This window comes from Schistocerca piceifrons, chromosome 1 (genome assembly GCF_021461385.2).
Source record: "Schistocerca piceifrons isolate TAMUIC-IGC-003096 chromosome 1, iqSchPice1.1, whole genome shotgun sequence".
In the NCBI taxonomy this organism is placed as follows: domain Eukaryota; kingdom Metazoa; phylum Arthropoda; class Insecta; order Orthoptera; family Acrididae; genus Schistocerca; species Schistocerca piceifrons.
In genome coordinates, this window is record NC_060138.1 from 289391846 (window position 1) to 289417625 (window position 25780).

General features: G+C 45.4%; 1 protein-coding gene across 1 annotated transcript in view; it reads right to left on the minus strand.

The window, feature by feature from the left end:
• Positions 1–317: 317 nt before the first annotated feature.
• LOC124788476 (neuropeptide FF receptor 2-like) overlaps positions 318–25780 on the minus strand; it is a 160846-nt gene continuing 135383 nt past the window's right edge. The window contains exons 2-3 of the mRNA XM_047255750.1: positions 13300–13469; positions 318–3675 (exon numbers count right to left, since the gene is read on the minus strand). Of these exons, the coding sequence (XP_047111706.1) occupies positions 2694–3675; positions 13300–13469 (1152 nt within the window). The 3' untranslated portion in view covers positions 318–2693. The remainder of the gene's footprint in view (positions 3676–13299; positions 13470–25780) is intronic.

Sequence of the window (25780 nt, forward strand, 5' to 3'; positions counted from 1 at the left end):
TGTGTGGTCTGTTAAATCGAACATTGTTAGGTGCGATTACGTAAACTACTTTTGATGTATTGAATATCGAGTTATTGTTGAACGCCATGTTCTATTACATCCAGAGATTTTTCGTGATTCTTGCTGAATATTTACGATCATACCAAAGTGAGAAAAAGCCTTGTACGAATGCTCGGCGCCAATAAATCTTGCATTTTTACAGAGTTGGCACTTTGTCGAAACGATTCTGCATCGTTGTAATTGTGGCTTTTAGTGATGAGTAGGGCACAACAGTACCCCCTGTGCGAAAGCATTGTCATACTTTTCTGTGTGGGGTGGTAATTACTCAGGATAACATTGTCTCACACTATGAGAACGAAAATTTCTTTTTTCTTTTTTTTTTTAACGTGGTACAGCTTCACCTATCTTCTGAGAGCACTCGCAGGAAATTAGGAAAAGTACTTCACTGGAGTGGCCTGTTCGAAATGTTTCCCCCTTGTCCAATGAAGACAGCAGAAAATGTGTCCGCAGAGATGAGAAACACGCAATATGTCACGTAGATTCCTGCAAGAAATATGTATCGGGGGTGGTGCGTGTAGTTCGCTACGCATGCGCGCAACAACGGATGCATGTCGTAAATGCGGCCTCTGGTAGTTGAGGCGGGAGAGAGAAGAGACCGCTGAGGTTACGTGACGTGACTTTCAGCGCGGGGCGACTTTAATGGACTGAAGCCACCTGCAGCGTGGCGCTCTATCGAGTGCCACAGAGGTCGCTCCGCGACGAGCTGCGCGTGTCCTTCCGCGCGGCTGCGAGCCTAAAAGACTCCGGTATTTTTGGTCTTCTGCGTCGCCACTTCTGCCGCCACGCCAGTTGTCGCGTGCACCGGCAGAACGAGCGTTCCCTAAGCTGTAAGCCGACGCTCCAGTCGGCGGCGCTTGTGTTGTCGTGGGCGTCCCGCCGTTTTACGGCATCTTCTCGTCCGGCAGAGAGCCACAGAACGGCTAATTATAGACGCGCAGCGCCGACGAAGGTCGGGACAGCACGCTCTTGCTCTCCACTTCCTCTCTCCGGCGATCGGACCTCTTCTGCGCGCGTTTGCGTTGCGGCATCGGAAGTGAACACCCGTGGACACTGTCAGTATCACAAGCCGGTATGAGGCGGCGCCGAAGGCAGAAGGGCTGGAACTAAGCGCCAGGAGCGCGTAGTCAAATATCCAGGCCTACAGATAACTCCTATAACAACGCTTCTGCTGAACTGGTTGTGTATCCCATCAAGGTATGTCTCGTTAAAGGACAAGCCCGAATTGGAAAAGCACAGGGAATTGAATCTGCCGCCTCTGTTTAACGGAACCATCCGATCATTTGCCTCAAACGGTTTAGGGAAAGCACAGAATGTATCTGGGTAACTGAAAATGGATATCAAACCCGACACTCTCAAATGTAATTATAGCGGCTTGAGTACTTACTCTGTACGCCGAATTGGTAAATTTATTCTTTTCTACTGCACTCTCCCATAAACAGGTGTCATACGGTGACATTCGTTCAACAATATGGGCTGTGTAAGATTACTCCGGAGCTGCTTCTTAGTCGCATTTTTCAACTACGGTTGATTTTTAACCTTGATTTGTGGTGACAGTGCGAACTAAACCTCGCCTTATCGCACAACATCTGATAGAAATTTTCATTCCTTCGTCTTTGTAATAATGTGCTGTGAGGCTGCCTGAAACTTCGGCGGATTCTACATCAAGCAACAACACTTTTCTGCCGTGGAGAATAATTTTATTCTGAATTTCAATTCAGACTATTCGCCGTTCCAACGACACGTTTCTCGCAGATTCTCTCTCTGGTATTTACAGCTCAGTTAATTGAAGTGCGGTACAGCGAAAATGTAACAGCACAGTAGTTGATTAAATCTATATTGCAGCATGTAGTGTCGGCTTACGTTGTAAAAGGCCGGTAGATGTTGCTGTAAGTTGACAATGCCAGCGTTGAAGATTTAATGAGAAACTGACCGGCTCGCACGTAACTGGAACAATATCTCCACTTTTTGGTAACTCTTAACCGGAACTTGGTGCAACATGATTTTCAAATACGTTTGTGCAAGAAGAAACAAAATTCCAATAAACCAAGTTTTAGATTTTTCCCCGACTAGGAAGAACGAAAGTGAGATGTGAGCACATCCGACCGAAATTAATGTCAGATTCAAATTCTGTGCCGGGTTTAAATCTCATCTGGATATTTGCCTCTTTTGAGCTCCAGTCTATCGGAGACTAGCAATTAAAAATTTGTTCTTTCCCTGCTTTCTCTCTTACAGACACAATTAATGAATGACAGATTTCATTCGAGGTGGCCGCAAACACAATACATTTGGAGCATAGAATATGTCCTGCTTGTGCTACACCTATTTTTCGTAGAACTTAAGAGCTCTAGAATCTAGATAGCTGGCGCAGTCAGAGCTATGCTGTGTCACTGCGTAGATGGAGAAGGCGGCTTTCAGCTTCACAGTTGGAAAGTGCCTATATCCTGAGCTAAGCGAGGCCACTGAAAAGATAATTGCACCTCGTTCGTGCTTAGAACTCCTCTATGCAGAAAGCCTCCGTGGTAGGCCCTTTATCTGACGGCTATTACCGACACGTCTACAGTGAGCGACAAATTCGGAGATTCCGCCGACAGTGCGTTGGAGACGCTGCACCAGCGGTGCGACCATCACGAAACTCAGACCATCTGCCCGCTCGGCAGCTCCAGCACCGAGCCGATGCTGCAGCCGCTCATCTTCTTGGCGAACTTGGCACCCGACGCTGTGACGTAGCCGTTGGCGCGGCCGCTGCTGGGCGTCCGGTTGGCGATGCCGCCGAAGGCGTCTGCGGCGTTGGACTTGCTGCCCCCGCAGCCGCCGCCGCCACCGCCGCCCCCGCAGCCGCGCATCAGCTCGCGCTGCCGCCGGCGCCGGCCGCGGCCGCCCAGCCACATCCTGGCGAAGCAGGCGCGGAAGTTCTCGGAGAGGACGCCGTACAGCAGCGGGTTTACCACGGTGTTGAGCAGCGCGACGAGCAGCGACCATACGAAGTGGTGGGAGCGCAGGAAGAAGGCGGTGTCCTCGTTGGGGCGGCTGCCGTCCACGTAGATGAGGAACATCATGATGGTGATGGGCAGCCACATGAGCAGCACGACCAGCACATTCAGCAGCAGCACGCGCACCACGCGCAGGTGCTTGCTGAGGCGCAGCTCCTCGTGCTGCGACAGCGAGCCGGCGCGCGCCTGGTGCCCGCCCACGCCGCCGCCCGACGCCTGGCTCGCGCCCGACACCTTGCGCGCCCACGGCATCATCAGGCTGCCCACAAAGCTCAGGTCGCTGTCGCGCCGCAGCGCCTGCGCGCTGTTGTTGTTATTGTTGTTGTTATTGTTGGTGGCTGTGGGAGTGCCCGACGAGTCGCAGTCGGGTGCCACGTTGACGCCCCCGCCGCCTCCGCCGGAGCTGGCGACGCACGGCACGGCCCAGCGGCTGCGGGAGGCCAGCAGCTTGTTGAAGATGCGCTGGTAGTGATAGACGAGGAGGCCCATGGGGAGCAGGCAGGCTACGATCAGCACCGGCACCGTGAAGCACAGCGACAGGTTGACAGTGTCCGAGCGCGGGAACACCAGCGTGCACACCGACAGCTGCTCCCCGCCCTCCGCCTCCACCGGCTGCTCTCGGAACCTGCAGCACGACACGTACAGACGTGAACCACTCGCAAAGTAAACAGTGCAGATATTGGCACAGTACGCTCGGAGCAGATGCGAGAAGATCACTTGACGCAGAACAGATCTTTTGTTGTCATCTATTTGCCCATAACTTTTTTATAATGACCAGTTTCGGTACACTTCAATCATTATCAGAGTTGACTGTATCGGTTACAAAAGAGATCCGTCGAACTTACTAGCAAAATTTGCATGCTACTTAGCAGGATAAAAAAATAAAACTGAATTTTGTTAACTTGAACGGTTTACTCTTGTAACCGAGAAGTCAAAATTGATGATCAATCATGTGAACCGAAACCGTTCATTTTATTCAATTAAAGGAATCTAAACGAACAATAAAAAAATTCCAGAACGCGATTTCCACGCTGCAGCGGAATGTGCGCTGATATGAAACTTTCCTGGCAGATTAAAACTGTGCGCCGGACCGAGACTCGTAAAGTTTGGAAGGTAGGAGACGAGGTACTGGCGGAAGTAAAGCTGTGAGGAGGAGGCGCGAGTCGTGCTTGGGTAGCTCAGATGGTAGAGCACTTGCCCGCGAAAGGCATAGGTCCCCAGTTCGAGTCTCGGTCCGGCACACAGATTTAATCTGCCAGGAAAATAAAAAAAAAAATGTTTTGGGAAGTAAACACCCCAGTCAAGTTTTCTTGGTGTGACAGTTAATTAATGTGATTCCTGACGCTCAGTTGAGTTTTTGATTTTGAGACGACTCGAAAACCGTGGCCTGGTCAGACGAGTCCCGATTTCAGTTGGTAAGAGCTGGTGGTAGGGTTCGAGTGTGGCGCAGACCCCACGAAGACATGGACCCCGGTTGTCAACATGGTGCTGAGCAAGCTGGTTGTGTTTACATGGAAGGCACTGGGTCCTCTCGTCGAACTGAACCGATATTGTTGAGTCCATACCACGTCGAGCTGTTGGACGACGACGGGAAGAAAGAGGTCAGATACGCATTAGTTGGTATCCCATGACTTCTGTCCCCTCAGTGTAGAACTGAACGGCAGCACTTTATGTGGCCATATATGACAAAACTTGATACGTTATAGAATTTGATCCCTTGGCTTTGCTTGATAATTTTGTTTAGTTGGTTGGTTGTTATATCCCAGATCTTTTATGCCATTTTGAATTTTTTATGTCTATCCGACGTAACAGGTTACCTAGCTCACGTCCCTACTAATTTACTCTGTGTATGGACGTCTCTGCGCAAATTATAACAGTTTCAGTAAGAAGCTAATGCTTGGGACAAATGAAAAGACGGAGATAAGTATTTATAATGATAGTTACATTCGCCTTGTTTACGTATCGTGTAGATCATAGCGATACACACTTCAAGGCGACACTGTCGTTTCACCGAGGCGCCACAAGGGATGGCAGCGAAGTAGGTAGCGTGTAGGTATTTGACAAGGGCTACAAAAAAATGTTCAAATGTGTGTGAAATCTTATGGGACTTAACAGCTAAGGTCATCAGTCCCTAAGCATACACACTACTTTACCTAAAGTATCCGAAGGGCAAACACACACACACGCAGGCCCGAGGGAGGACTCGAACCTCCGCCGGGACCAGCCGCACAGTCCATGACTGCCAAGAGCTACATTTATAGACGGAATGACCCTGTGGCGTGTCCTGACTGCAGCCCGGCGTTTCGTCTTCTAGTCCACAGCTGTTTTCATCAGCAACAAATTCTCCCGTGTTTTCGGCGAAGAGAAGAAGCAGAGTATCTCCTCCCCGTCCTCACTATCGGCCATAGCTGCCATCATGAAGTACCTCTTCATAATATTTAAAGACTTAGGCGGTACTTTAACTGCTGCTGGAGATATTTCTGAGGCGACAAGCTTATCTGTAAGCAAGTGTTACTCGATAAAATATTGTCGTAACATCTAGTGGGACATGGCCGACATATTAACCAGATGCACAGATTAATTGGTATTGGAAATATCATCTGGGGTTGGTATGCTTATCTATAAAGGAGTGCTACTCTATAAAATATTGTGGTAACATCTAGTGAAATATGGCCGACGTATTGACCCGATGCAAAAACTAACGATTTGTTGTTAGCGTAGAGGAAAGTAAAATTTCACTACCAGATCCCTAGCTGATTAATGTTTACGGGCTATGGCAACCACAGATATAAAGCTTTCGCCACATGAGCTATGTTAAACTAAGCTTAAGCTTTCTAGGTTCATTACCACTTCCACCGTGAGATTTTTTTTTTTTTTTTTTTTTTTTTTTTTTTTTTTTTTTTTTTTTTTTTTTTTTTTTTTTTGCGCTGAGGACACTGGTAGTAGTTCAAGAAAGCCTGAATTTTAACTTCAATTGACTGCACCTTTCGTAGTATGAACTCTAACTGTAGTACCCTTCGACTGTAGGATTAATCAGTAACAGCTGGAATCAATCCCGCTATAAAAATATCTAGGAGTAACAATGTATGGGAATATGAAGTGTTCAAATGGTTCAAATGGCTCTGAGCACTATGGGACTTAACATCTGAGGCCATCAGTCCAAAATGAAGTGTAACGATAATTTGTGCTCATCCGTGATGGAATCAAATACTGCGTTTCAATTTATTAGTAGTGAAATTGGACTTAAACATGCAAGAACGAGATTACTTACAATGCTCTAGTACAATCTTTACCGAAATACGTGTCAAGTGTATTCATTTCAGATCGTACTAACAGGGGAAACTGACGATCTGCAAAGAACAGCACCGTCAATAGTCACAGGCAGTAAACGCGAAAATTAGTTTAGTAATTGTTTGTGCAGAGATATTAAAGAAATTATTCTTTCTACTTTCCGTATGGGACTATCTGAAAGAAACTAATATCCCGTACCAAAACATCATCTGCCACGTACTTTATTGCTAGTCACAAGGTGTAGGTCTCGGTGTAGGAGTAAATGTCTTAAATTCCTTCATCGCTTCAATAATGCCACATTGGATAGATGAGCAGACATGATCTGACCTCTCTTCATTCAGACTGTTCATAGTTTGATGTTATCATTGATAGATGCTGAATCGAATATTCTGGGTTCGACACCCGACCCTTTAAATTTTACTGATTCGGCTTGGATTCTGATCCAGTCAGCCTTCTGCTGTTATTGGTAAAGCGGACCTGGTCTACTCAACTTTCTGTGACTACTAACCTATTTGAAGAAAAAAGCAACAACACTCACGCACAAGTCGAAGAGATCGCGCATTGTCGTAAACTACACGAAGTAATTATCCTTTTTCTGTCACATGTCTGATCGCACGCCAGACACGGTGTACTCGTGTGCTCCTTACGGTAAGCTAATTATATGTACCCACTGGAAGAACCAAATCAGTCCATTTCTTAGAATAAGTAAACAAAATTACAAAGCCAATAGGAAATAGAATAAACATTGAGGTGGAGACGCTATAAGAGCAGGCACCGTGATCTGGAAGTGGCTGTACACCGTCCTTTCAAGGTATGTCTTCTTCATCCTAGTGTCACTGACTACAGAGAACGATGAGTCACACCGTGTGTTCAGAGTTCGAGGTGATCTCACTTGTGAATCATGCCCGCACCGCTCGCTGTTAAACCTTCCTCAATGAATCTCAAGGAAAACTGCTTTTAACTGACACATACAATCTTTTACGGGTATACAGGTATGTAACGTGAAACCATAGAACGTTTGAAACCATAGAATGTTTGAAACCATAGAATGTTTCATTACAACTCGAAACGACTTTGCACATGTCCCCTCAAACGCCTGAAATCAACCGCCTAATGACTCACGCGAATATAGCATTAGTCGACTTTTCCGCTCTCCAAAGAATCTGAAACAGATAACGTGCGCATAGCGGCCTTTACACGTATTTTAGATTCTGTTCTACTGTACTGTTAGCTAGTTCTACTAAAGTGAACCAGTTTGAGTACAGTAATCGATATTACGAGCGGTTCAACCAATACATTTCGATAACGTCTTGGTACTTTTACACTCTTGCAGTTTGATTTTCTTCATAACGAGACTAAACCCGAAGAGCCTTTAACAGTTTAATGGCAGGCACAACAAGCATTATATGAAATCTATGTATTTGATTGGTACCTGCTCTGCCGGACACGTCCGACAGAACAGACATCACTAGTGATGACGCGGCTGGTGCATACATTTGTGTGAAATTGAGGATAGGAAACGGAAGGGTGTGAATCCGTGGCCTCCAGCAGCACAGGGCACTGAGGTAACGCAATGTCGAAAGTTGAAAATTTGTGCCAGACCGGGACTGGAAGCTGAATGCTCCATTTCTCCAAGGCAGTTGCCTTAACCGCCTCGGCTATCGGTCACGATTTTCGTCCAACTCAAATTCTCAACTCATCGCGCACTGCAGTGCATCGTCCCTCGTCCATTAGTCCCGCAGTCGCAAGTTATTGATTCCCGGAGGAGTTCGGACAAAATTAGTGCATCTGCACTGAAACAAACGTTAAGGAGCCGTAGCGCTGTTACAGAGATGCTTCTAGAGGTTGTAGAGGGGACTTAGTAGATCAAGTTTTACACAGGAACCCATATCTGGAAACACCATCCAATGACGCTATAAAGTTTCAAATTTATAGGTGCCGGCGCATACGGTATCTGCTTCGGAAACAAACGAGTCGAAAGTGATAAGTGAAAACCGTTTTGTTACTTCTGGCAGTGGAATACATGTACAGATACTGTTGTTGTTAAGACTGTATGGCACGCGACTTTCAGAAGAGGGAGTGCGGACCAAAACAAGAAAAACTGTCTAGTAAACACGGGGTCCAAAATGCATACTTTCGAGCTATAAGCACTTATTCAACAGAGCAGATGTGTTTCACACTAGGGAAGATGAACAAGTGCTCTTAGTTCTTACGGCATGCCCGTGTTTACTGCACATTTTTTTCTTGTCTTGGTCCATACTACACCATCTCTGGAAGTTGCCTACGCTACATTCTTAGCAACTGCAGTACCTGTACTTGTATTACACTTCCAGGAGTATCAGAATGATTTTCGCTAATAAATTTCGACTCGTTCGTTTCAGATCCAGGGAGCCATACGTCAGCCTGATACATGTATCCATCACCCTTGATAGTTTGTGATATCACGACGGGATCACCGTATAATACCTACATTACAAGAGCCGGCGCTCCGTAGCGTCGTTGGACGACATTTCCGGACATGTGTTCCATTGTCAAACTTGATCTACCGTCTACAACCTCTAGAAGAGCGTAACATGAATTGTGAAACACTTCATACATACATTTGAGTGGTGTCCAAATAAACAGACCACCTACAAGATGGATCAATGTGTTAAGGAAGCAATGAATCCAAGGGCCCTTCAGGAAGTTGAGGACAGGAAGACGACTGTCGTAAAAAAGCTGTGCATATGCAGGGTGAACCAGACCTCCGCCGACAAACTTTCAGAGGTTGTTCGGAGATACCTTCTGAGTACGTTTGTATAAGAGACTCATGGTTTTCAACGCCTCACTAAAGAGTAATAGGTAACGTTGTTACGATTTATTCGGTTCGTTACCGCAATAAACTTTGCTGAAAATATCTTCGCAACAAAACAGAGTTATATAGTTACCGCCTGTCCGAGAAACTACTGTGATGAGGTTACCGTCAGCTTGGGAACAACTCAGCGCAATGGCGTTATGTCATTCTTCCATTGAATTCAGTGAACGCATACAGGAGGTGCACATCGGCCAACTCTTCATCCATAAGCCTATCCATAGTATCGCTGTGTATCACTATTAAAGCACAACTGACACTGACGGAAAACAAAGTGCTACACAGAACCGAGCGATACTGAATGCAAACTTGAGGCCAACGAGATAAAAAAAGGGCCTTACAGACAGTGAGCGAATGGAAACAAGACACGCTGCGCTTACCGTCGACATTTGCACTGTTGTGCACTTTTTTCAGCGCAGTACAGTTACTGGAGCAACAAGTCAAACGAATACCTCTGTAACGAACAACCGGAGACCGTGCGTACCTTATACCAAAATAATCAGAAGATATCCTGAAACAATCTCTGAAAGTTTGTCACTAGAGTTCTGGTTGTGGTTCAGAGATACAGCATTATCCAAAAGTCGGTAATAGAGTTGTGCTCCACCAAAACTACGGTTCGCTAATCTTGGTACACTGCTTAAATGACGCAGTAAGTGGTAGGATTAGAGGTAGTATTGGTAGCATTGTTAGAGAATGAAACGTGAATGAATTTGTAAGACAAACTGGGACCCGACGATTTCTTTGCTTTTTTTAACTGTTTGGTTGTTTCTTTTGCACATAATTACAAGCGTATATCATTCAGTGTTAGTCTGTTCTATATTTTATAGGCTTACACAACATAATTTCATTTTATAAGTAATAAAAATTAGTTGATCGTGCAACTTCTGCGCTTTTATGCAAACAAAGCCATTATTTTTGATGCAAGTGCAGTTTACAAGCACAAACACAAAAAATATATAATTATTGTTGTTATTTGGCATTCAATAGAACGTTCTTTGTTATGATAAAAGGTAAGTGTTTCCTCTTATTACTGATAAACGCGAAAGTTTTTTGTAGCAGAAACACGTTTTATGTAACTTCGACGAAATATTTTGGTTTTGTGGTTTTTTATTTCACTCTTTGTTGAAGAAATAGCCTTTTTAACGCTGTATAATAAACCTGTATTGTTTTTACTACAACATCTCTCTGTTTCACGTTACAAATCAACCATCTTCGAATAAAATCTGATTTAAACACTGAAAATTTCAATTTTGTTGCGACTACTATTTACCTTTAAGTAACAGACGGGAGGATAACTATGTGGAACAAAAATGTTCCGTAGGTTACGCGGCTGTTTATGTATCTTCACTCAGTTTGTAGACGGTTCATCGCTTCCGGTTTTTAGGGGAATCTGATAAGACGCTGGTCGCACTCGCAAAGAAAGCGATAGTTGCGAGGTAGCGCCCGATTGGTACGCAAGACAGCTAACGTAAAGATTACGTGGGTATGACCTTAACTGACCAAAGCTACTAGGAATACTACCGTAATGATAGATTGTGGCGCAAACGTCACAGCACGTGACACTGCACCTCTTAAGAGTGCCAGTAGCCGTTTCCAGCGGTGAGCGAGTAACTGTTTCAGATGAGTTTCATAATTCTTAACTGTGCGTTTAAATGCATGCAACCTGTCGATGGCACTCGACAAAGTTAAGATCTTTAGTAGGTGCCCAGAAAGTAATGCACCATTTTTTTTTCTCAGCCGGAAACAACGCTATGAATGGGAAACGTCACGTATGTGTTATTTGAGTATCTTGAGTGAGCGCGCCAAGTTTCCGTCACTGACGGCAGATAGCGTAGCTGCAGGTCAGTTTCAAAATGGCGTCTGTAGGTGATGTATGTTACAAGCAACGTGTCTTCATTTAATTTCTTACTGCAGAGAAAGAAACAATGGCGAATATTCACAAACGCTTGTGCAAAGTCTATGGAGCATCTGCTGCCGACAGAAGTACAGTTAGTCGCTGGGCACGGAGGGTGAGGTCATCAGAAGGCGGTTCGGCGGAGCTCCACGATTTGCAGCGGTCGGGGAGCCATCCACTTGACATGTTGCAGCGAGCTGATCTTGTCATTCACGGGGACAGAGGCATTACGACTCGGCAGCGGGTGCTGTATCTGTCAAATGAGCTGATTCACACAGCACAAGGATGGGTAACGACAGAGCATGCACGTCCTTGTTTCGCGCTGGAGGAGGGCTATAGATCGGGATGGAGATTACGTGTAAAAATAGTGTGTGCAGAGAAAACACCTTTCTTCCGTGTGTGTGATTCTCGTTATGATCAATAAAGAATTGTTGAAGAAAAATATGCGGAGGATTACTTTCTGGACAACCCTCGTGCGTCCTGCACAGGTCAAACGGTTCGAGAAGTGTGGTGAACAAGCTGAATAGTATGACGTCACAAGTTCGTTACGAGGCCCGTATTTTACGAGGCCCGTATTTTACTTATGATAGCCTAGAACCCTAGTCGGAACATTTGGCGTCCCACGAACACTCATGCTCATAAATTAAGGATAATTGCAGAATGTGTTACCACACAACGTGGCACTACACAAAACTGGCGCCAATAGCATAGGCACGTAGGGAACACATACGACACAGATCTGTAAGTCCACGGTATTGGTGATAAGTTGAGAAAACCGTCCCGAAACACATGTGCTACTAAACGCTACAGTTTCCTGCGCGCGTATCCCGACATCACTATGGGATTTGATTACCATGCACACGTACACAGGCCGCACAACGGGTTGGCATACTCTGGATCAGGTGGTCGAGCAGCTGCTGGGGTATAACCTCCCATTCTTGCACCAGTGCCTCTCGGAGCTCCTGAAGTGTCGTAGGGATTTGAAGACGTGCAGCGATACGTCAACCGACAGCATCCCAGACGTGCTCGACGGGGTTTAGGTCTGGAGAACAGGCAGGCCACACCATTCGGCTGATATCTTAAAGGTCTAGCTTTCCAAGGTTTGAAGGTACACCTCCGCGATGGTAGCTCGGTGGGGCCGTGCGTTATCATCCATCAGGAGGAAGGTGGAACCCACTGCACCCCTGAAAAGGCGGACATACTGGTGCAAAACGACGTCCCGATACACCTGACCTGTTACAGTTCCTCCGTCAAAGACATGCAGGGGTGAACGTGCACTAATCATAATCCCACCCCACACCATCAAACCACGACCTCTATACAGATCCCTTTCAAGGACATTAATGGGCTGGTAACTGGTTCCTGGTTCACACCAGATGAAAACCCGGCGAGAATCACTGTTCGTACTATACCTGGACTCGTCCATGAACATAACCTTTGACCACTGTTCCAGTGACCGTGTACTGTGTTCTTGACACCAGGCTTTACGGGCTCTCCTGTGACCAGGGGTCAGTGGAATGCACCTTGCAGGTCTCTGGGCGAATGAACCATGTCTGTTCAGTCGTCTGTAGACTGTGTGTCTGGAGACAACTGTTCAAGTGGCTGCGGCAAGATCCCAAGCTAGGCTACCTCCGTGGCCGTTGCGGGCACTAATGGTTAGATATCGGTTTTCTTGTAGTGTTGTACACTGTGGACGTCCCGTACTGTAGCGCCTGGACACGTTTCCCGTCTGCTGGAGTCTTTGCCATAATCTTCAGATCACACTTTGTGGCACACGGAGGGCCCGTGCTATAAGTTGCTGTGCTTGACCTGCCTCCAGTCGCCCTAGTATTCTACCCCTCATAACGTCATCAATATGTGTTCTTTGAGCTATTTTCAACACGCAGTCAGCATTAGCACGTCTGAAAACGTCTGCACACTTACTCACTGCACCATACTCCGACAAGCACCAACACACCTCTGCATATGCGGACTGCTGGCAGCGCCACCGTGAGGTCAAATGCACCGCATTGTCATACCCCCAGGTGATTTAAACCCGCCCACCAGAGCGCTGTTTCACCATGTATCAGCATTATTCTCAATATGAGCATGAGTGTAGCCCCAGGAAGTCCAAACACCCCACTAAAGCCGAGGCATTTGGCAACAGTACTGCTACGAGTCGGCCTGCCGAAACGTCAGCCACGCTGGGCAGGCGGGCGCGCGCGCTCACTCACCAGAAGGCGACGGGCAGGAAGAGCACGGCGGCGAGCAGCCAGGTGGCGGCCGTGAGCAGCGAGGCGAGCCGCGGCGTGAGGCGCGACCGGTACGGCGGCACCACGATGCAGCGGTGCCGGTCCATCGAGATGAGCGTCAGCGTCCATAGCAGCACGAAGCCGCACACGAACTGAAACACAGCGAGCAAGGCGGGTCACGCCGCGGACTCCCACACTACGCACACTACTCATCACCACCGGCTGCGTCTGGTGTGCATTGGGTTGCGGAACTTTTAGCAAACAGGGCACAGGGTGAAACTTACTGCCAAATTAAAACTGTGTGCCGGACCGAGACTCCAGCTCGGGACTCTTGCCTTTCGTGGGCAAGTGCTCCACCATCTGAGCTACACAAGCACGATCACGCCCCGTCATCACAGCTTTACTTCCGACAGTACCTCATCTCCTACTTTCCAAACTTTACAGAAGTTCTCCTACGAAAGGCAAAGGTCCCTAGTTCGAGTCTCGATCCGGCAGACAGTTTTAATCTGCCAGCTAGTTTCACATCAGCGCACACTCCGCTGCAGAGTGAAAATCTCATTTAGGACACTGAGTGTCATTTTTAACGGAGAGATATCTTCACATGTAAAAGCAATGTTGGGCGTACCACTAAGGAGCGTTACATGGAGATTACTGTTCACAATACACACACTGTTTCAAATAACGTCTCTTTCTCTATAACTTACAAAAATAATAAGAGAAACGAATATTTATTTCGGTAGCTAAAAGGTAGAAACTCTTTCTGCCGAGATATGGACATTCTTTTTTAGTTACCTACTGCGTATTACTACACAGGGTGATCAGAAAGAGTCTGAAAAGCTTGCAACGGTGTTGCATGGTAGGTTCTGCTGTGAAATAATTGTTGAAAAAATTGATACATTGCGACGTTTTCGGTTGAATTTGCATCAAACTTAGTCAATGAGGTCGTTTTCCGTGCAAATTCAAGCGGCCGACCCGATTTGGTGTAGCCAAACGCGTTCCTTTGGTGGGTTCCTAAAGCCGAAAAAGAGAGCTATGCAAAAATTGGACATGGCACCTTACTAAGGATCGACACTGAGCCAAAGTCTGAGCATTCTCATCCGCCATCAGCTGTGCTGTGAGGAAAACTGACACAATTTTTAGTCTTTTTGACCAGGTGTCAACACTTCTATGAGTGCCTTAATCAGACATTAAATATTTAAAGTGGCATGTAACGTATAAAATAAATATCAAACCAGAAACGCTTTAGTCACAAAAATTTTGAAAAGAATGCATGAAAGGCGAGCTGTTGCTACCTTTTGTTACCTGTGGCTTTATACGTATGAGCAGCCCACAGTCGCTCGCCTTTCACATATTCTTTTTAAAAAAATTTGTGACTAAAGCCTTTCTGGCCTGATATTTATTTTATACATGACATGCTACATTAAATATTTAATTTCTGATTAAGGCACTCATAAAAGTGTTGAAACCTGCTCAAAAAGACTAAAAATTTTGACCCAGGGCTTATATAATTCAACTTTAATTTATAAACGGTCACTGAATCAAGCAGCCACGTTTAAAACATGCACGGACGGCGGTATAAAAAGACAGTGTGCATCGGCGGAGCCATCATTTGTACTGAGGTGATTCATGTGGAGAGGTGTCTGATGTGATTATGGCTGCGCAACGAGAATTGGCAGACTATGAAGATAGAATGGTAGTTGGAGTCAGAAGCATGGGACTTTCCATTTCGGAAATCGTTAGGGAATTCAACATTTCGAGAACTACAGTGCCTAGAATGTGCTGCGAGTATCACATTTCAGGCATTACCTCTCGCCATGGACATCGCACTAGCCGACGGTCTTCACATAACGACCGAGAGCAGCGGCGTTTGTGTGGTCAGTGCTAACAGACAAGCAACACTGCGTGAAATAACTGCGGGAATGAATGTCAGACATACGGCGAACGTATCCGCGAGGACAGTGCGGCAGAATTCGATGTCAATTCAATGGGCTGCGACCAGCGAGAGTGCCTTGACTAACAGCATGTCATCGCCTGCGGAGCCACTCCTGGGTTCGTCACGGTATCGGTTGGATGATAGCCACTGGAAAACTGTGGCCTGGTCAGATGAGTCCCGATTTCACTTGGTAAGAGCTGATAGTACGGTTCGAGCAGACCCCATGAAGCCTTGGTCCCAGGTTTTCAACTGTGCAAGGTGGTGGAGGCTCCGAATTGGTGTGAGCAGTGTTTACATGGAATGGACTGGGTCCTCAGGCCCAACTGAACCGACCATTGACTGGAAATGGTTATGTTCGACTACATGGAGACCATTTGCAACCATTCGTGGACTTCATGTTCCCACACATCGACGAAGAATAGTTTGGACGATTTGAACAGATTCATCTGTACAGCCCGGCATGGACTTCCATCGAATATTTATGGCACATAATCGAGAGGTGAGTTCATCCCCAAAATCCTGCACCGACAATACTTTCGCAGTTATGGACGGCTATAAAGGCAGCATTGCTCAAAATTTGTGCAGGAGACTTGCAACGATTTGATTCCATACCACGTCTCGCACCTTGCCTGGGAAAAGGAGGTCCGACACGGTATTAGGAGGTATCCCAGGACTTCTCACACCTCATCGTAATTGGATCTGGAGCGCCAGTACAATTTGCGTGGGTAGTTCCCTGACTGGCCAACTTCAGTGCGAATTAACTACAAGGGCGCTACATAACGATTTTTTTCGTAACAATCACCTCCCAGCACAACCTATACTGCAACATACTTACAAGCTTTTCAGACTGTTTCTGACCACGTTGTTTAACGTTGTTAACAAAAATCTCGAAAAGTCATTGACCGATTTGCTTCAGTTTTGTACACGATGCTTTAATAAACCCTGAGTTGGTGACAGTCTGTATTTCTTAAAATCCGTAATATACATAATCCGTAATATACATAATATGTAAGGGGAAACATTGTTACCAAAACCTCGAAAAGTTATTGACCGTTCACTTTATATTTTTAAATGATCTACTTTGGATAGTTCTTGACCGGTTTACTAGAAATTTTTACACAGTACTTGTAATATACTTTCAGACTGACGTGGGCTATATATGATTTTTTTAAGAAGAATGTATAGATTTTCTGTTAAAACTGATTGCGAGAAACGAAATTCTGGTCTGTGTCTTGCAGTGAAAACGTGACATTTAATTTTCTTTCCAGCAGTCAGTTTTAACTGCGATAGCATGGATTTTAACCAATGGACCATATTCGATAAGGATAGAGGCTGAACTGCTGAATTAAAATTTGTGCCACTAAACAGAGAACACGAAACTTGTATTTACAGTTTACTGTTTTATGATTACTATACTACAACGGCATCTGAATCGCCCGAAACTTCGTAATCCCACCTGCTCGCAGAGTAAAACTTTCCGAGTTACTGCCACTAAAGCTACTATACTCACAGATACAGCAGGTGCAGAAGTCTCTTCATTCTCCATATGCCAATAATCTCAACCTATTTGCTCACATCTTAAGCGATTTCAGTTCCCAGTCAAAGTTTTGTTTTCAATAACAATTAACAAGGCAATAGGTCACGGAACGAAAAAGAGGAAATGTTGAAGGGAGTGGGTGGGGGGGGGGGGAGGGGCAGGAACTGGACATAGAGAGGGGGCAGGAGGACATAGGCAGAGAGAGAGGGGGGGGGAGTGAAGGAGATGGACAGAAGAACAGAAGACATGGAGAGGGAGAGGGAGAGGGAGAGGGAGAGAGAGAGAGAGAGAGAGAGAGAGGGAGAGGGAGATAAATGAGGTGGAGGAGGAGATGGACAAAGATGGAGGGGGGAATAGGTGATGGCTGAGAGAGGGGTGAGAGGAGGAGGTGATGGACAAAGATGGAGGGGGGAATAGGTGATGGCTGAGAGAGGGGTGGGAGGAGGAGGTGATGGACAAAGAATGGGGCAGGAGGAGATGGACAGAATAAGGGGGAAGGAAGACACTAGAATGTATATCTAATTCCAATACACACAGCAATTGCGAAGCATTACCGCGTTCGCTAGTTTTCCAGAAAGTTACAGGAACCAGTGTTGGATCCTGTTGTCTTAGCGGTATGGTCTTTAGAGGGAAAGGAGGTGCCTTGAAACTGAAAGATTGAGGGATGCAATTCCGGCCAGATCATGGATATTTCAGTCTGTTTCCAAATTTGTCATTCACCGTCAATGATGTGTAGATTTGCCAGAAACGTCACATGGTTCGAATTTTACGTTAAATTGTAGGCTCCCTTTCGGTGGTTGCAGACTGTGGTAGGTTAGAGACAGGCAAGTCGTCGAAGCTGCGCCGCATTGAAAGACTAGAAATAGACTATTGAAGCACACGTAATTATACTACAGCAAGCAAATATATCTTAAAAACAAACCACTTTTTTCATCGTGTCGCTTATGTATTTATAACAAATGTATATGAATCAGTTTAACTCAAATTATTACATGTTCAACGTTTTAGAGGTGCAGGCAACAAACTGTACAAAATCGGCTGTGATGAGACATGTTCTGGCGAGGGAATTTTCATTTAACCGTGGTCCTGCGGACCAGGTTATCTTACAGCGTAAGTCATGGCTGCTTCATTGGCATCGTGTGAGCATTTGCCGAGCATCAGCAACATGGAAATGTATTCGTCAGATGGGTATGACAAGTTTATACCACGCTGATATCCGCGCCGGCCGAGCGGTTCTAGGCGCTTCAGTCCCCAACCGCACGACTGCTACGGTCGAAGGTTCGAATTCTGCCTCGGGCATGGATGTGTGTGATGTCCTTAGGTTAGTTAGGTTTAAATAGTTCTAAAGTGCTCATAGTCATTTGAACCATTTGATATCCGCACCAGACTGAAACGCACTTTTTTGTGCACTCCGATGTGCCTTTGTATGTAGCACTGTAAGGACACCACCTACAGTGTAACCGGAAATGACTTCAAGCAGCACATCGAGGAAGCTCGACGCTTCGTTACACCAATAACTTTACATGCAGAGGCTACAAGAGAGTTGTTGTCCATCAGCTGATGATGTCAAGTACCCAAAATGAGTGTTAGGTGATTGTTCGGCGTGTTATTTTTGTGATAAGATACTGCTTGTGACGATGACGCGTTAGAAAATGGCTCTGAGCACTATGCGACTTAACTTCTGAGGTCATCAGTCGCCTAGAACTTAGAACTAATGTCAAGTACCCAAAATGAGTGTTAGGTGATTGTTCGGCGTGTTATTTTTGTGATGAGATACTGCTTGTGACGATAACGCGTTAGAAAATGGCTCTGAGCACTATGCGACTTAACTTCTGATTAATCAGTCCCCTAGAACTTAGAACTAATTAAACCTAACTAACCTAAGGACATCACACACATCCATGCCCGAGGCAGGACTCGAACGTGCGACCGTAGCGGTCGCTCGGCTCCAGACTGTAGTGCCTAGAACCGCACGGCCACTCCGGCCGGCTGACGCGTTAGAGTCGAAAACGGTGTAAGTCGTAAGTTCGTGCAATGTAATCAACTAAATCGTGAATAAAAAATCACTTTCCAAAGTAGATGGCGTGCTCCAGTTCGACAATGTCGAACTTCATCGCCGAAACATAAAAATGTGTCAGTCCCTATTGTCAACCACGTCGTTTTGCATGTGCTGCAGATACTAGCTGTGGCATCAAATTCGCTGGCACGTACCTCACATTTCTGGCATTTTCTAAATTCAAGGTCAATAAACAATTAAACTCTGAGAACCTGTACTATTACGCCACAAATCAATTGTTACGGCTTTTATCTACAAACAGGGATGAATGACAGCGATTGCATTCCATTTCAGGAGTTTGGTCTCACGTTTCTCTTGAGCTGGCACTGTGTTTCATGAACCAAGTAATAAGTGAAAATATGTCTCCATGGAGTTACACAGTTCACAGACACAGTCACAATACCACCAGGCATCGGGCATGTTTTCCCAGTAATGCTCACATATTTTTGGAACGCTGTTACAAAAATCCAGGTACTGTCGATCAAAACGACCTACTTCACTTCAAAACGACCTCTGAACTGCCTGTGACGTCTCCTAAAAATTTATATATACATGTGCATCTCCCCACCAGTTTAATGGATGTGTGTTCACAAAAACGAAGTATAAATAGGTACTTCATACGAGAATTAAGCTGTCACTAGTTCAGTTTATATTAGTTTCCCTGCGTATATTAAATTTATTTAATTTATATTAATGTGGCAGCAACAATATTTGAGTCAACTATTCCTTCCTCAATTCGTTCCACCATCTTCACAAGCCGGCCGCGCTGGCCGAGCGGTTATAGGCGCTTCAGTCCGGAACCGCGCTGCTGCTACAGTCGCAGGTTCGAATCCTGCTTCGGGCATGGATGTGTGTGATGTCCTTAGGTTAGTTAGGTTTAAGTAGTTCTTAGTCTAGGGGATTGATAACCTCAGATGTTAGGTCCGATAGTGCTTAGAGCCATTTGAACCATCTTCGCAAAAATGAAATTTAAAAGAACAGGGTAATTATGTGTAAAATATCTTATCTTCAAGGAATTTTTGTGGTGATTCCAAATCTAGTCTTAGCGAGTCTAATATTTCCGAATTTACGGAAAATGTAATATTATCGGTAATATTTTATTCGTTTAGGTCACAGCTGTATGTGTAAAACGTGCTCTTTTATTCTCTAGGACTGGTTGGCTGAACTTTAATTTAAAAAAAAAAAATCGTTTAATTGAATATCAGTATTGCATCATAACGTTTTCGTTAATGTGAGACACAAATGGTTAGTTGGTTGGTGTAGAGGAATGGGACCAAACAACGAAGTCATCGATCCCATCGGATGATGGAAGGATGGGGAACAGAGTCGGCCGTGTCCTTTCAAAGGAACCAAGCCGGCATTTGCCTGAAGCGTCTTTAGGGAAATCACGGAAAACCTAAATCAAAATGGCCGGACGCGGGTTTGAACCGCCGTTCTCCCGAATGCAGGTCCATTGTGCTAACCACGACGCCATCTAGCTCCGTGACACAGATGAATAGATACCCCATGAAACCGATCATCTTTAGTTGTTCGAGATCCTGAGGTCACGGTAGCAAAAGATGGGACGTTGAATTAAAATGCTTTCAGTATTCCAAATATGGCAAATGGTTCAAATGGCTCTGAGCACTATGGGACTTACCTACTTTGGTCATCAGTCCCCTAGAACTTAGAACTACTTAAACCTAACTAACCTAAGGACATCACACACATCCAGGCTCGAGGCAGGATTCGAACCTGCGACCGTAGCAGTCGCGCGGTTCCGGACTGCGCGCCTAGAACCGCTAGACCACCGCGGCCGGCTCGAAATATGGGCTTCTTCCATGAGTCCTGAGATGCGATATCAGAGGGATTGTATGTCATCTATAGAATCGGCAGAGTAGTGCTGCTGTTATAAACACGTCTAACGTACAAAGAATAGAAATTACGTAACATCAGTTAGGATAGGGTCAAAGAATCTGTTACCAGTGCTTGTGATCGAATTTGCCTTAACAATCGATAGTCGACTATGAAATCATATCACACATAACAATTGTTTGCGTAGCAGTCCCCTTTATCAGGACGACTTAGGAAACTGTGCATGTTTCGACTCCGTAACCAGATATCTGCGCTACGAGCTGCCACAGACGCACTGTACGTGCCGTTGCCAGGTCAGCGCCTAAAGGGATGCCGCAGGCACGGCAGCGGTGACGGGAGAGAGGACGATGCTGAGTCTGGAGGCGCTGGTGCACCCTTCCCAAGGTTTCTGCTTGCCGCGACGTATCAGTCGGCGATAGCGGCCTCTCCGGCAGAGTGCGTCGGGGGCAGATAACCTGTGCAAGCAAGCAGGAGGCGCGGCTGCGGCCGCAGATAACGCAGGAACGCAGCGGGGCTGCGCCGCGTCCGGCAACAACCCGCAGGCTAGGAGGCGAGGCGCGTCGCGTCGTCACTGCACCGTTCCGAGGGAGCCAAAAGCTATCCAGAAAATCTGCTCCAGCTGCCGCATACGCCATTTCCGTCGTCGCTGGACACGGGCAATGTAGTAGTGGGTCCGATTCCCGTTTACATTCTTTTCAGGATTTCGTACCTCAGTCGGTAAAAACGGAACCTTTATAAAATCACTTTGTTGTCAGTCTGTCTGTCTGTCTGTCTGTCTGTTTGTCTGTCCGACTGTTAAAAATCCTATTTCTCAGGAACGGGTAGACTTATCAAGTTGAAATTTATGTCAAGTACTAAGGTCTATGGTACCTTGACGCTGTAAACAACTGATGCTTCTATTTAATCCGAAGATACTGCCAATTATATCACATTTTTACATTCTAAAACTCGTCAGGCCCCATAGGGTACCTCCATGTACGTCTACATCTACATATATACTCCGCTAGCCACCAAGTGGCGTGTGGCGGAGGGCACAATTCACGCGAAAGTCATATTCTCCCCCCCCCCCCCCCCCCACTCTCTTCCACTCGTGGTCCGCGCGAGAGAAAAACGACTGTCTGAACGCCTCAGCATGAGCAATTACTTCCCTTATCTTTGAATGATGATCATTACGCGATTTGAAAGTTGGTGGTAATAATATATGCTCTACGTCCTCGGTGAAGATTGGATTTCGGAATTTAGTGAGCAGCCCCTTCTGTTTAGCGCGTCGTCTATCTGCGAGTGTGTCCCACTTCAAAGTTTCTATGAGACTTGTAACGCTCTCGCGATGGCTAAATGTACCAGTCACGAATCTTGCCGCTCTTCTTTGGACTTTCTCAATCTCTTGAATCAGACCTAACTGGTAAGGGTCCCATACAGACGAACAATACTCTAAGACTGGACGAACTAACGTATTGTAAGCTATTTACTTTGTTGAAGAACTGCATCGCTTCAGGATTCTACCAATAAACCGCAATCTAGAGGTCGCCTTACCCGTTACTTGTAATCTGATCATTCCATTTGAGATCATTTCGAAAAGTCACACCCAGATACTTGACTGATGTTACCGCTTCCAAAGACTGATCATTTATTTTGTACTCATACATTAATGAGGATTTTCGCCTTCTTATACGCAGTACGTTACACTTACTAATATTGAGAGATTACTGCCAGTCATTACAACACGCATTTATTTTCTGCAAATCCTCATTGATTTGTTAACAAATTTTGTGTGATACTACTTTCTTGTAGACTACAGCATCATCGGCAAACAGTCTAAGGCCGCTGTCAATACCATCAACCAGATCGTTTATGTAAATCGTAAAAAGCAGAGGATCTATTACGCTGCCCTGGGGCACACCTGAAGTTACTCTTGTTTCTCTTGAAGTTACCCCGTTCAGGACGACATACTGCTCCCTGTCTGTTAGAAAACTTTCTATCCAACCGCATATGTCACTGGATAGACCGTAAGCGGGCACTTTTTGTAGCAAGCGACAGTGCGGAACTGAGTCGAACACCTTTCGAAAGTCGAGAAATATGGCATCAACCTGGGAGCCATTATCTAGAGTCTGTTGTATATCATGAATCATGAAATTTGGCGCGAAGCAAGGAGTCACAGTTCAAGTACAGGAAAAAATCAGAGATCTGTTCATTTCTAACTACACCACACAACAAATATTTCTTCTTTCAATTATTACACAACTTCAAACTTGAGGCTGAAACATTCTCAAAAGACTTGGAATTCCCAGGAACGATATCTTGCCAGTATCAATGTCGGAAACACGCAAAAATCGTCGAGATCCTAGATCCCCTCGGAAGGAAGAACCGTCCATAATCATTATTAAGTTTATGCGGAATACTGGGAGCGTGAGTTCTACTCGCACCTGGGCAGTTTTTTGCTAGTAGCTGCAACCTACTAGGGAAGCAGCCTATCATTAGTTTCGTTAAGATGATGCATTGGGGTACAATAATTCTGTCGCCAAAATAATTAGCGATGCAAGGCATGTAATAGTTTGCTTGGTGAATGGCAGATACGGGCAACTTCAAGTTAATGTTAATACGAAAATTCTGAGTCGAGAAGAAAACCATGCGATATGGAGCAATGGTTAAAGATGTTGCAATCGCACTCTGGAATACAGTGGCTCAAATTCCCGTCCGGCCGTCCGGAATTTGATTTTGTGCGGTTTATCATTATCGCTTACAGCAAATGTCGGGATGTGTCCTCCAGAAAGCAAGCGGGAGACTTCTGCCAATCACACCTCGTGTTCTATCTGTAGCAAATTAATCGTAGGCGGGATAAACCGTCAACTTCCTTCATTAGAGTGAGAAGCTTCACTTTCGTTAAAAATCTGTTACAATAATACTTATTTATTTAATCCAAAGACTACGAGTCGGCGCTTCCAAATGGAAATGCTCTCCTCCTTAAGTCGGAACATTCACAAAGTTTTTTATCTTTTTAAATACTCCGACTAATGTCTTAATATTTGAGAAGTAATAGTATACTTCTTGTGACAAAAAATGAGAAACAGCTATTTTTTTACCTTTTAATTGTTCTGCATCCCGTCAGTAACTAAGTCATTTGATGTAGAAATGCTAGCAATAGCCCAGGAAAAACAGTACCCGGCGATAGTGTTAAATAGATCATCCTCATATTGACCTAAAGCCCATTTGCGTAAAACACAGTAAATGCATACCAGAATAGCCACTCCGGTTTTATGTCCGAAGGCGATGTCAACCTGAAAGTACATGACAGTGACAGGGTGGGCTCGAGAACGTTTTTCCACACAAACGACTCATCATTTGGGGCCACCGCTCCTTCACTCCCGCTTTTCCTTCGTACACTTTCATTCATGTAAGTTTTCGCTACTAACCGTGGTACGCCTTAAATACGAATCTTGCACCTGGACGCCCACAGCGCTCTTCTAATCTTGGCGCCCTAGGCGCCCATTACTATTGTCCTGTACGCAAATCTTAAAATTGGGGCGCCTCTGGTTCCACTTTCAGCTTGCTGCCCCAAGAGGCTTGGACCTTAATCCTTTCACTACATACAGGACATAAGCGTTTCACGACATGCTATCAGAGAACCAGTTGGAATTTGTTACATATTTCTGCTACATGCCAGTGTCCCATTGGCACAATTCTAATAATAGCAGACTGCACATGTAGGTTGTACTGTCCTCAAGTTTCATTGTTGACCCTCGTCTCCGGATTGTCACGTCCAATTAGTTTCGCACCTGCAGACAGGCAACGCAGTAACCTGTTTCGAAAAGCGGGCTGCCTTCGCGCCTACCCAGGCATATCGGGTCTACGACTTGCACCCACGAACTGACACTTGTGACTTCACATACGAAGCCCATATGGAACACCTGCAGTGCGAGTTACAAACTTGAAGGTACGCTCTGTCCACTGATGTGTGCGTATTTTCAATATATTTACGTATATTTACAAAAAAATGGTTCAAATGGCTTTGAGCATTATGGGACTTAACTTCTGAGGTCATCAGTCCCATACAACTTAGAACTACTTAAACCTATCTAACCTAAGGACATCACACACATCCATGCCCGAGGCAGGATTCGAACCTGCGACCGTAGCGGTCGCGCGGCTCCAAACTGTAGCGCCTAGAACCGCTCGACCACTCTGGCCGGCGTATATTTACAGGTGGGGATATTCAGCCGCCAAATAATTGTTAAAATTCATGGTGAAACATTCAGCTGCTATTTATTTTGCACAATTCGCTACTAGTTTCAGTCAGTCGGTAGCTGTCGATGTGGACTTGCTTCTTGAAGATAATTATGGTTGCAATTATTATTGTTCAAATGGTTCAAATGGCTCTGAGCGCTATGGAACTTAACATCGATGGTCATCAGTCCCCTAGAACTTAGAACTACTTAAACCTAACTAACCTAAGGACATCACACAACACCCAGTCATCACGAGGCAGAGAAAATCCCCGACCCCGCCGGGAATCGAACCCGGGAACCCGGGCGTGGAATTATTATTGTGAGAAATGTTTTACGTACTTGAAATGTTTAAAAGACCAAATCATTTTTCTTCAAATAATGGTATAAATTTTCTACCGTTTATAGATTGACCGAAACCAGTAGCGAATTGTGCGAAATAAATGACAGCTGAACGTTTGCCGTATGTCTCGCACCTTTTGCGCAGTCGTCTTCTGAAGCCCTGCAGGTAACTATGAATAACAGCGTATGCCCTTCCACCACTCCCAACACACTTGGAAAACGGGAGGGCGGGAAATATTCTGTTTTAATACACTAATTAAAATAAACAAACCTTAATGTTTTCAAATAAAATTGGTAGTCAAAGGGTTAAAGCGGCACATAGCAGTACAGACACAAGACAGCTCAACTTCTTATCATGATTTTTTTCTGACAGTACTGTGGTGAAGCAGTACGCAACTCTGAGACTTCCTAATCTACGTTTTACTGTTCTTTCTAGGAGAAGTAACGAGATCTTTGAGAACTGTTGACTTCTTGGCATTCTGCGCGATAAGATGTGTGTTGTGGTCGTAGAGCAATTCTTT